The sequence below is a fragment of the Nilaparvata lugens genome, chromosome 14, assembly GCF_014356525.2.
Source record: "Nilaparvata lugens isolate BPH chromosome 14, ASM1435652v1, whole genome shotgun sequence".
NCBI classification, from domain to species: Eukaryota; Metazoa; Arthropoda; class Insecta; order Hemiptera; family Delphacidae; genus Nilaparvata; species Nilaparvata lugens.
Genome location: NC_052517.1, coordinates 1,310,218 through 1,323,068, shown reverse-complemented (window position 1 = coordinate 1,323,068; position 12,851 = coordinate 1,310,218). Strand labels below are relative to the sequence as shown.

Sequence of the window (12,851 nt, the reverse complement as noted above, 5' to 3'; positions counted from 1 at the left end):
ATAATTATCAGATAATGACGGTGCTGTACGTTCCAGAAGATTACGTTGATCTTTTGTTACATCAATTCAATATGGCTACCACGCTTTCTTAAAAATATTCTAGATCTTGTTAACGAAGTTCTGGTCCACGTTGTAATATCAGTGGAAAAGATAGGAGATCAGCATTGCATATTGACCGATTCTCTGCCGTGCCACTGCCTCCCATAGAAGGTACCTGATTCCGGTATATCTGATGTAATGTTTACTGTTTATTTTTGTTTATAATGATCAATTATATTTTCCCATGATTTAATAAAAATAGGGTGATGAAATAGTTATTTGTATATCTAGTGAAAAGTACTGTTTTTTCTCCCTGAGGGAAAAGTTTGAAGCCCGAGGCGAAGCCGAGGGCAACAATTTTCCTGAGGGAGAAAAAACATTTTTCACTTGTGATATACACAACATTTTTCCTCCACCTACATTTTTATAAAAACTTCAAATAAAATAATTTTCAAAAACGTATGTGACCAAACAATGTGTTACAACATAATCTAAAAAGTAAACAGCTGGGCTGGCTTGTAATCACAGTTCTCCGCCAACAGTGTTATCTGTCAGCAAAAGTTGTAACAACAATGGCCGCCACAACTACAGCTATGATGAAGTTCCCGTTTCAAATTTGATTAGTTAATGAGGAATATTCGTTGGCTGGTATTTTGAATATCATGGAATTAAAAAAAAATGTACATTTTTTTAGTACAGTGATATGAAGTTTGTAATAATTTTAGCATATTAACATAAATTCCATATTTTTATCAAATGTCTGGTTGAGGTATTGAATTTAGTTGGTTTAATGACTACTCTATAAGCTTCCTCATCTGAGCTTAGACCTTCTTACCTATTACAATGTAAGTTTTTAAAATAGAGATACTTCCCATGTTATTTTAATGGAGTCACTTTTCCTCCCTAGGGAGTTTTTCTGTTTTTTACTACCGAGAGCGAAAAAGTGACACTTTAGTAGGCTACTATGTTTCAGGGAGTAAAGTAAGTACTTTTCCTCCACCTACTGTCTAAAGTACTAACTTTACTCCCTGAAACATAATACTAAAGTGTCACTTTTTCGCTCTCGGTAGTAAAAAACAGAAAAACTCCCTAGGGAGGAAAAGTAACTCCATTTAAATAACATGGGAAGCATCTCTATATTAAAAACTTACATTGTAATAGGTTAGAAGGTCTAAGCTCAGATGAGAAAGCATAATAGAGGTGTCTGTCATTGAGTCAACTGAAATCAATACCACAACCAGAAATTTGATCAACTCATGAAATATATGTTTGTATGATATGATATTCTTAATATTAGTAGACAATAAAAATTTATACAATTTTTAAAATATTTTATTCTATTAAAAATACCAGCCAACAAATATTTTTGATGTGCAATTCAAATCTGAACCGCGTGATCTGGAGTCAGCCATTTTTGGTAGCTGCCCAGCTGATATAATTGTTACAACTTTTGCCGATAGATAGCGCAATCGGCAGTGCCAATCAGCCGACCGGTTTTTAGGTTTTAGATTTTAGGTTATGTTGCTAGGAAACATTGTCACCAATACGTAAGTTATTAGAATGATTTTATTTGCAGTTTCTATAAAAAAATGTAGATGGAGGAAAAATGTTGTGTACATCACAAGCGAAAAATACGTTTTCTCCCTCAGGAAAATTGTTTCGGCTTCGCCTCGGGCTTCAAACTTTTTCCCTCAGGGAAAAAAAGCCGTTCTTTTCACTCTAGATATACAAATAACTATTAGACAGTAAGTGGAGGAAAAATTGAATTTAATGAGATTATTTTCTTTCTTCATGTTTCAGAATGGAAAATCAAAGACGGCTTCAATCTATTCAGCCCTTGAAGAGGATGAAGGTGAGACATTGAACAATATGTATTCTAATAAATAAATAAATAAATATGTACTACATTTATATAAAAAATACGAGGTTTATGTACAATATTGATGAAATTTCCTTCAGATTTCCAAGTCTGTTGATGGTTAGGTTAGGTTAGGTTAGGTTAGGTCAACTCTAGAATGAAACTTACAATGTGGGCTTGAGTTGAATCAGTGGTCATATTCTGCGGATAAAGTTTCTACTCTATATGGAAGTAATTACTGGCTATTTACGTTATTAAATTAGTGGAATTGATAGGTGACGATGACTCCAAAAAGCTCCTTGTGTATCTTTTCGGATGCAACACGTTGCCTTTGAGAAGATACAGAAGAGCGTCTGTTGCTTATGGAAAGATACAAAACCCAAAACTCTAGAATGAAACTAGTGGACATATTCTGCGGATAAAGTTTCTACTCTATATGGAAGTAATTACTGGCTATTAGTGTAATTATTGGCTGGTAATTAGTGGAATTGATAGGTGACGATAACTCCAAAAAGCTCCTTGTGTATCTTTTCGGATGCAACACGTTGCCTTTGAGAAGATACAGAAGAGCGTCTGTTGCTTATGGAAAGATACATTTTCAAAGATGTTGGATGTTTTTGTTTGGGTAGTATTGTAGTGTAGTGGCCCTCCGCCGATAGGCAAAGCTTCTCTTTTGAGAAGATACAGAAGAGTACTTGTTGCCTATTGATAGATACATTAAAGCTCCTTGTGTATCTTTTCGGATGCAACACGTTGCCTTTGAGAAGATACAGAAGAGCGTCTGTTGCTTATGGAAAGATTCATTTTCAAAAATGTTGGATGTTTTTGTTTGGGTAGTATTGTAGTGTAGTGGCCCTTCGCCGATAGACAAAGCTACAGGACCCAGACTGTACAATCTTATACTACCTCAGGTGTAAGCGTGTAATCTTAGGATAACAATGTTTTAGGTTTTCTTCTCCTCTTTCTTCTTCTTCTTCTACTACTACTTCTTCTTCTTCTTCTTCTTCTTCATCTTCTTATTCTATTCTGTTGAACGCAGATATCCGGCTACGGCCCTATTCGCGCCGGCCCGAGTGGAACTATGCCAATGCAAATGCTAGAATGCCAAACGCGGGTGTGAATCAAACCCAAGCGCTCACCATAAGACGGCTGGATACCAATGATGATAATCAGTATGGAAATGATCGGCCAATCAGCTCAATCGCCAGTCCTATAGACGAGGCTCAGTTTGAAGCACTCTATAATAGCAGTTGATCGAGTTGAACAAGTTTACAACGGTTTTTGTATTTGTTGCAAGAAGAACGTTTTTGAATTGAATTTGAAGAGGTTGAAGCAAGTTTTTTAACGAGTTCCAGTCAAATTCAAAACTTACAAGAATACAAAACAATACAAAGTGCAAATTACAAGAACAACAGTTTTCAGAAGTTTACAACGGTTTTTGTTAGCGTTGATTTGTTGCAAGTAGAACGTTTTTGAATAGAGGTTGAAGAGTTGAAATCAGGTTATTTAAGCGTTAATCAGTTGAAAGAAGAACGTTTCTGAAAAGTAGTTGAAGAGGTTCACGTGTTGTGAACAAGTATTTAACCAGTTTTTGAATTCGTTGTTTTGTTGCAAGAAGGAAGTTTTTTTAAAGAAGTTGGAAAAAGAGAATCACGTGTTAAGAACAACAAGTTGTTATCAAAAATGTTGGATGTTTTTTGATTGGTATTCGGTATTGGAAAGCGTTGATTAGTTGCAAGAAAAACGAACAAGTATTTAACCAGTTTTTGAATTTGTTGTTTTGTTGCAAGAAGGAAGTTTTTCAAAGAAGTTGGAAAAAGAGAATCACGTGTTATGAACAACAAGTTGTTTAACGGTATTGGAAAGCGTTGATTAGTTGCAAGAAAAACGAACAAGTATTTAACCAGTTTTTGAATTCGTTGTTTTGTTGCAAGAAGGACGTTTTTTTTAAAGAAGTTGGAAAAAGAGAATCACGTGTTATGAACAACAAGTTGTTTAACGGTATTGGAAAGCGTTGATTAGTTGCAAGAAAAACGAACAAGTATTTAACCAGTTTTTGAATTCGTTGTTTTGTTACAATGAGGAAGTTTTTTTTTAAAGAAGTTGGAAAAAGAGAATCACGCGTTAAGAACAACAAGTTGTTTAACGGTATTGGAAACCGTTGATTAATTGCAAGAGAAAACATTTCTGAGAAGAAGTTGAAGAGGTTGACGTGTTGAGAACAAGTTGTTCAACGGTATTGGAGAGCGTTGATTAGTTGCAAGAAAAAACGTTTCTGAGAAGAAGTTGAAGATGTTGACGTGTTGAGAACAAGTTGTTCAACGGTATTGGAGAGCGTTGATTAGTTGCAAGAAAAAACGTTTTTGAGAAAAAGTTGACGTGTTGAGAACAAGTTTTAGAACAGTTTGTGGAAACCGTTGATTCGTTTATTAGTATCGCAAAGTTTTTTATGGCAAGTTGAAAAGATTCACGTGTTGAAAACAAGTTTTTAAGCGGTTTGTGGAAGCTTTGATACGTTGAAATTGAAAAGGTTGAAGCGTTTACAACAAGCTGTTCAACCGTTTTGTCAAATGCGATGATTCGTTGATTAGTTTCAACCTATTACAAAGTTTTGGAAAAGAAGCTGAAGAGAGAGCAAGTTTTTTCAACCGTTGATTAGTTGAGTGTAGATGAATATGGTTTCTTGGAGAAGTACAAAGTTTTTGAAAGACGTTGAAGAGTTGAACAGTTGAAAACAAGTTGTATGAGAAGATAAAGGATTAAAAAATGTAAAAAGAAGAAGAGGAAGAAGAAGGTTCACGTTTTGAGAGCAAGTTTTTTTAACCGTTGATTAGTTGAGTGAAGATGAATATTGTTTCTTGGAGAAGTACAAAGATTTTGAAAGGAGTTGAAGAGTTGAATAGTTGAGAACAAGTTGTATGAATGAAGTAGGAGAAGATAAAGGATTAGAAGATGTAAAAAGAAGAAGAAGAATTAGTACCTCTGTTTGAATTGTTTATGTGTTTGTTGTATATTGTAAATAGATGCCCTGTTTCATTTGTTTGCTATTTATTTGTCTATTCTATGGTAAGATTAATTTCAAACTGTAATCAATCCTATTGAATGAAAAAAATCTTTCATAGTCTTTTTCATTCAATATGAATGTAATTACCACAATATTACCACAAAATATTACCACAATATAAACTTCTCAACTACACAAAAAGTGTCATCAATCCCATTCAATTTATGCTCACAGTTTGAAGTTGTATCTTTCCTTTATGTGAGACAGAAGTTAGCTTTATTGAGATGAACGAAAACTTGACAAACTGAACCGCTCAATTCCCATTTGTTTCATATCTCTAGAAATACTCAATAAAAAGAAGTAGATAATATCGTCATAGATAAAATATACCACAAGAAGATATGCCATGGTAAAGGACCGTTATGTTGCAAATGTGAGTGTTAACTGAAGCCGATAGTCCTAGTAGTTGTTTTTGGTGAAGCTATGTGACGCTGGTAGTCTCTCATACTGTGCCCTTCTTACACTCGTAGGGTAACCGTTCACTGGAGCCGTATTCAACTGATCCGTTTGTCCGTTGGATCGGACGAATCTGCCGGCCGTTAATTCGGCCGATTATGGTCGTCCATTGGAACCGTTTATGTCAGTCTAATCCAGTAGTTGGCTGGTTGCCAATTATTGAATTAACTACTATCATAGCCACCAAAATTTTTCATAAACAATGATTATATAGAGATTTTGAAAACTGAATAAACAAATATCCACTAAATTAGTTATTCATTATAATAATCTTCAGAGATCCTATTTGTTCAGCAATCTTTGTTCACAGATTCCTTTGAACATCACGACGATGATATCTTTTGTCTCGCATATCCCACAATGGAACATGCTCTTGAACCAAAATTATCAACTTTTCTTTATCCATAGTTAAAACTTTATAAAACAGAACAAGTTCAAAAAACAAAAGCATACAAGACTTTAAAACAATTTTGAGGTTAGGATGATGTTGACTCAGTTCGACTTCGTCCGGATAGAGACGGAAAATCCCAATTCGGATCGAAAAATTGATGAGACGGAGACGGCCGTATGAACCTGTTGCAATGGACGAGCATCTATTTCTTTCTTTGTTGGGGGATCGTTCGGACGAGTCCGGTAGTTTTCGGCCGATGCTAGTTCGGACGAAATCGGTCCCAACAACACACCAATAATTTAGACAGTAATCGGAGAAGAAATTTGGAACATGAAATACCTGTACCATGGGATATCTTCTTATGCTATATTTTCTTCATGGTATAGAGTTTAGAGTGGTTCTGTTTTGTTGTTAGCATAGACAGTAGTTTCTAGAGAGGTTGTGTTTGTATTCTTAGCATAGACAATAGTTTCTAGAGAGGTTGTGTTTGTATGTTTAGCGTCGCTTGCGGCCAAAGAGAATATACTGGGAGGTGACTCGAACAAACTGCATAAGAAACCGGGCAGAAAGAAGAATGACGACTTCGATATAAAGGTAAGTTGATATTTTTTTTTCCATCGTAATATAGTGAGGTCCACGTTATAATGGCAGTATTTGATTAGCAGTATTTAATTATCCTTGTCTATCATTCCACAAAGCAGATAGCTCTATCCTGTTTTGTATCAAATTATGGTGTTGTGTATCAAGTTGAGATGATACTGTATCATATTGTCGAACACTAATTGATTCTATAGTGAGGTCCACGTTATAATGACAGTGTTTGATTAGCAGTAGTGTTGCTATCCTTGTCTATCATTCCACAAAGCAGATAGCGCTATCCTTCTCTTGCTCCCTAAAGCTGCTAGATCGTTTTTAACAATGTAGAAATAAACACAATGTCATTTATGAAATAAGGTACCCCAATTTCTAAATTTCTATACGTTTCAAGGTCCCCTGAGTAAAAAAAAGTAGTTTTTGGTTATTGGTCTGTATGTATGTATGTGTGTGTGTGTGTGTGTGTGTGTGTGTGTATGAGTGTATGTGCGTCTGTGTACACGTTATCTCATCTCCCTATAAACGGAATAACTTAAAATTTGGAACATAAGGTCCTTACACTATAAGGATCCGACACGAACAATTTCGATCAAAATGCAATTCAAGATGGCGGCTAAAATGGCGAAAATGTAGTCAAAAACAGGGTTTTTCGCGATTTTCTCGAAAACGGCTCCAACGATTTTGATCAAATTTATACCTAAAATAGTCATTGATAAGCTCTATCAACTGCAACAAGTCTCATATCTGTAAAAATTTCAGGAGCACTGCACCATCTATGCAAAGTTTGATTTTAGATTCCCAATTATCAGGCTTCAGATACAATTTAAACAAAAATTTTCAAGTGGAAAGGATTGAGCATGAAAATCTACAATTAATGTTCAGTAACATTTTCGTGCTTTCAACCCGCACCGAGCACGCTCCTCCCTCGTACCGCCCTCGTACCGCCTTCGTACCACCATCGAACTACAGTCGGACCGCCCACGCACCCATCATGAACGTTACGGAAGATGTTAGATCTTCTCGCGTTCCCCGGTCGAACTACTCTTGCTCCCCGGTCGATCATCAATCGCTCTGCTGGAGTGACGTTCGGTTGCGGAGCAGAGCGAAAGTCTGTACGCACCTTAACACTCCCAACAACACACTAATAATAGACAGTGTATAGGGTGTCTATGTTGCAAATGTGAGTGTTAACTGAAGCCGATAGTCCTAGTAGTTGTTTTTGGTGAAGCTATGTGACGCTGGTAGTCTCTCATACTGTGCCTTCTTACACTCTTACACTCCAACAACACACTAATAATAGACAGTGTATAGGGTGTCTATGTTGCAAATGTGAGTGTTAACTGAAGCCGATAGTCCTAGTAGTTGTTTTTGGTGAAGCTATGTGACGCTGGTAGTCTCTCATACTGTGCCCTTCTTACACTCTTACACTCCCAACAACACACTAATAATAGACAGTGTATAGGGTGTCTATGTTGCAAATGTGAGTGTTAACTGAAGCCGATAGTCCTAGTAGTTGTTTTTGGTGAAGCTATGTGACGCTGGTAGTCTCTCATACTGTGCCCTTCTTACACTCGTAGGGTAACCGTTCACTGGAGCCGTATTTAACTGATCCGTTTGGCCGTTGGATCGGACGAATCTGCCGGCCGTTAATTCGGCCGAATATGGTCGTCCATTGGAACCGTTTATGTCAATCTAGTTCAGTATTAGGCTGATTGTCAATTTCTGAATTAACTACTATCATAGCCACCAATATTTTTCATAAACAATGATTATATAGAGATTTTGAAAACTGAATAAACAAATATCCACTAAATTAGTTATTCATTATAATAATGTTTAGATCCTATTTGTTCATCAATCTTTGTTCTCAGATTCCTTTGAACATCACGACGATGATATCTTTTGTCTTGCATATCCCAAAATGGAACATGCTCTTGAACCAAAATTATCAACTTTTCATTATCCATAGTTAAAACTTTATAAAACAGAACAAGTTCAAAAAACAAAAGCAGACAATACTTTGAAACAATTTTGAGGTTAGGATGATGTTGACTCAGCTCGACTTCGGACGGATAGAGCCGGAAAATCCCATTCAATTCGGATTGAAAACTTGATCGGCCGGAGACAGCCGTGCACGGATGTATGAACCTGTTGCAATGGACGAGCATCTTTAGCTTTGTTTGTTGGGGGATCGTTCGGACGAGTTCGGTAGTTTTCGGCCGATGCTAGTTCGGACGAAATCGGTTCCAGTGGACGGCCCACTCCCAACAACACACCAATAATTTAGACAGTAATCGGAGAAGAAATTTGGAACATGAAATACCTGTACCATGGGATATCTTCTTATGCTATCTTTTCTTCATGGTATAGAGTTTAGAGTGGTTCTGTTTTGGTGTTAGCTTAGACAGTAGATTCTAGAGTGGTTCTGTTTTGGTGTTAGCTTAGACAGTAGATTCTAGAGAGGTTGTGTTTGTATTCTTAGCATAGACAGTAGATTCTAGAGAGGTTGTGTTTGTATTCTTAGCATAGACAGTAGTTTCTAGAGAGGTTGTGTTTTTATGTTTAGCGTCACTTGCGGCCAAAGAGAATATACTGGGAGGTGACTCGAACAAACTGCATAAGAAACCGGGCAGAAAGAAGAATGACGACTTCGATATAAAGGTAAGTTGATAATTAATTTTTTTGGTTTTTCCATCATAATATAGTGTGGTCCACGTTATAATGGCAGTATTTGATTATCCTTGTCTATCATTCATATCATTCAACTAAGCAGGATAGTGCTATCATTTTCTAGCTCCAGAACGTTGCCAGATCGTCTTCCAAGAATGTAGAGATAAAATTAACAAGAATTTGATTAGCATTGATGTTGCTATCCTTGTCTATCATCCCACAAAGCAGATAGCTCTAACCGGGTTTTTTTCGAATTATGGTGTTGTGTTTCAAGTTGAGATGATACTGTATCATATTATGGTGATACTGTATAATATTGTCGAACACTAATTGCTATAGTGAGGTCCACGTTATAATGGTAGTATTCGATTAGCAGTGGTGTTGCTATCCTTGTCTATCATTCCTCAAAGCAGATAGATCTATCCTGTTTTGTATCAAATTATGGTGTTGTGTTTCATGTTGAAATGATACTGTATCATATTGTTGAACACTATAGTGAGGTCCACGTTATAATGGCAGTATTCGATTAGCAGTGGTATTGCTATCCTTCTCTATCTTTCCACAAAGCAGATAGCGCTATTCTCTACCACCTCCGCACTGTTGCCAGATAGTTTTTAACAATGTAGAAATAAACACAACGAAATATGCAATGTCATTCATGAAAGCTCATTATCAAATAATTAGAAAATATTTTTTCTTGACGTAAATATCGTAGTTTAAGATTCTTTCTTGCTCCGTAAAGTTGCTAGCTCGTTTTCCAACAATGTAGAAATATATTTTTCCTACAGTTACGTTGAAAAGTGGCCATTGCTGCACTGATTACAGAACGCAAAGAATCACTTTTCCGCTCTAGTGCGGGAAAAATTTTTCTGCACTCCAGATTTGCAACATGGCAACGCAAAATACTTAGTAGGTTATATGGAGCAACAGTGCAGCAAAATCAAAATGAAGTTGGTAACAGTGACTGCTGTGGCTGCTATAGTGAGCAGAGGTGCAACCAAGCACAACGCGCTAATTATTATTCATTATATATTATAACCAAGGACAACGAGGACTTTAGGATTTTAGGATTAAGGTTTTTATCAATAATAAAATTACACAGAAAAACATTTGATGCATTTTAGGCAATTTTACCCATAATTACCCACTTTTCATATTCAATGGTAACTGTAGGAAAAACTTAATGTGAAATACGTGCGCAAAGTTCCTCTGCTGCACTCAAGAATTCATTCCGCCCTCGCCTACGGCTCGGGCGTAAACGTTTCTTTCGGTGCAGCAAACTGTCACTTTGCGCACTAGTTGCACAAATAACTATTTTCATCAAAAAAATTTTTTTTACCACTTTCATTATAACGTGGACCTGACAAAATAAAAACTTTCATAATTAAGTATAATGAAGAATAATGTATGATAAGGAATGCTCCTTCTTATTAGAACTAATAAGGGCCCGAATGCACAAAAGCCGGTTAAATTTTAACCGTGATTAATTTCACGAGAACCAATCAGATAAGGCGTCTTATCAAAAAGGCCTTCTCTGTTTGGTTGTTGTGGAATTAACCACAGTTAAAATTTAACCGGCTTTGTGCAACCGGGTCTATGACTGTTAAAACAACAATACTGTAGCCCAGTATTGTAAATTTACAATCCTTATTTAAAGAGTTTGACAAATTTAGGACAGAACTTGAGTTTGTGGCCGAGGCCCGACTTGCTTGCCACCATCGGACTCCCCATACAATAATAGAGAAAATTTGAAAATTTAGAAAATTTGAAGGAATGTGATAACTTGTGTTTTACTTTCCTTGCCCTACTACCATAGGTAAGGAAAGTATTGCTTTCCAAAAAAATTAAGGTACCTAATTTAAAGTTTTCTATACGTTTCAAGGTCCCCTGAGTCCAAAAACATGATTTTTGGGTGTTGGTCTGTATGTATGTGTGTGTGTGTGTGTGTGTGTGTGTGTGTGTGTGTGTGTGTGTGTGTGTGTGTGTGTGTGTGTGTGTGTGTATGTCTGTGAACAAGATAACTCCATTCCTAATTAACCGATTGACTTGAAATTTTAAACTTGAGGTCCTATACCATAAGGATCCGACAATAAGAAATTCAATAAAATTCAATTCAAGATGGCGGAAAAAATGGCGGATGATTACTAAAAAACCATGCTTTTCACGTTTTTCTCGAAAACGGCTCTAACGATTTTCTTCAAATTTATACCATGGATAGCTATTTATAAGCCCTATCTACTGATATGAGTCTCATTTCTGGGAAAATTCCAGGAGCTCCGTAATATTCTTGAGAAAAATGGCGGATAATGACTGAAAAACCATGTTTTTCACGGTTTTCTCGAAAACGGCTCTGAAGATTTTCTTCAAATTCATACCACGGATAGCTATTTATAAGCCCTATCAACTGACATGAGTCTCATTTCTAGGAAAATTCCAGGAGCTCCGTAATATTCTTGAGAAAAATGGCAGATAATTACTAAAAAACCATGTTTTTTACGATTTTCTCAAAAATTACTGACCAATTTTTTTCAAATTCATACCCTGTATAGTTATTTATCAGCTCTATCAACTGGCATGAGTCTCCTTTCTGAGAAACCAATGGTGTGCCCACCCCATCCTTGGGAAATGGACTTTGTAACCTCCTTCTCGTGCATGAGGAAGGTAGGTAGAGCAGTTTATAAAAAGAACACAGTCATAGTCGAGATATTTCATCTGTAGAACAGCTGCTTTGACGTCTTTTGAAAAAATCGAGTTTCACAATTTTCACAAAGGAAAAAGCACTCTGAAAACAATATTATATATAAACATATAAAGTAGTCTGATCGTAGTTGCAAATATTTTGCCGCCAATCGTCATTATGTTATTCCCCTAAATTATTCTCGTCTAAGAATGAGGCTTACAGTTCAATGAGCAAGGAAAGTTGTGTGAGTGTACACACCAGATTTTATCCTATACAGTCGTCTTTATAAAGTAGATTACTAATTATATTTATCTTGTTTTAGACTGAGAAAAAAGACGATTTTGGAAAATATCCAATTACAAATGAGGTGAGTTGGATTTGATGTTAATTTTTCTTTCAATTTTTAACAACTTCAGTGAGTTCCACGTTATAATGGCAGTGTTTGATTAAAATTGGTGTTGCTATCCTTGTCTATCATCTGACAAAGCAGATACTGTAGCTCTATTCTGTTTTGTATCAAATTGTGGTGTTGTGTATCAAGTTGAGATGATACTGTATCATATTGTAGTTGTTCTTGTTCTATAGTGAGGTCCATGTTATAATGGCAGTGTCTGATCAACATTGGTGTTGCTATCCTTGTCTATCATTCCACAAAGCAGATAGCTCTATCCTGTTTTGTATCAAATTGTGGTGTTCTGTATCAAGATGAGATGATACTGTATCATATTGTAGTTGTTCTTGTTCTATAGTGAGGTCCATGTTATAATGGCAGAATTTGATCAACATTGGTGTTGCTATCCTTGTCTATTATTCCACAAAGCAGATAGCTCTATCCTGTTTTGTATCTAATTATGGTGTTGTGTATCAAGTTGAGATGATACTGTATCATATTGTGTTTTTTTTTGTTCTATAGTGAGGACCACGTTATAATGGCAGTGTTTGGTTAACATTGGTGTTGCTATCCTTGTCTATCATTCCACAAAGCAGATAGCTCTATCCTGTTCTGTATCAAATTATGGTGTTGTGTATCAAGATGAGATCATACTGTATCATATTGTGTTGATACTGTATCATGTTGTGGTTGTTCTTGTTCTATAGT

At 36.1% G+C, this 12,851-nt stretch overlaps 1 protein-coding gene across 1 annotated transcript in view; it reads left to right on the top strand.

Annotated features, from left to right (window-relative positions):
• Positions 1–12,851, top strand: part of LOC111060163 — a 119,017-nt gene that overhangs the window by 66,444 nt on the left and 39,722 nt on the right. The window contains exons 11-15 of the mRNA XM_039441131.1: positions 1,840–1,891; positions 2,937–3,149; positions 6,308–6,402; positions 8,932–9,063; positions 12,075–12,119. Of these exons, the coding sequence (XP_039297065.1) occupies positions 1,840–1,891; positions 2,937–3,149; positions 6,308–6,402; positions 8,932–9,063; positions 12,075–12,119 (537 nt within the window). The remainder of the gene's footprint in view (positions 1–1,839; positions 1,892–2,936; positions 3,150–6,307; positions 6,403–8,931; positions 9,064–12,074; positions 12,120–12,851) is intronic.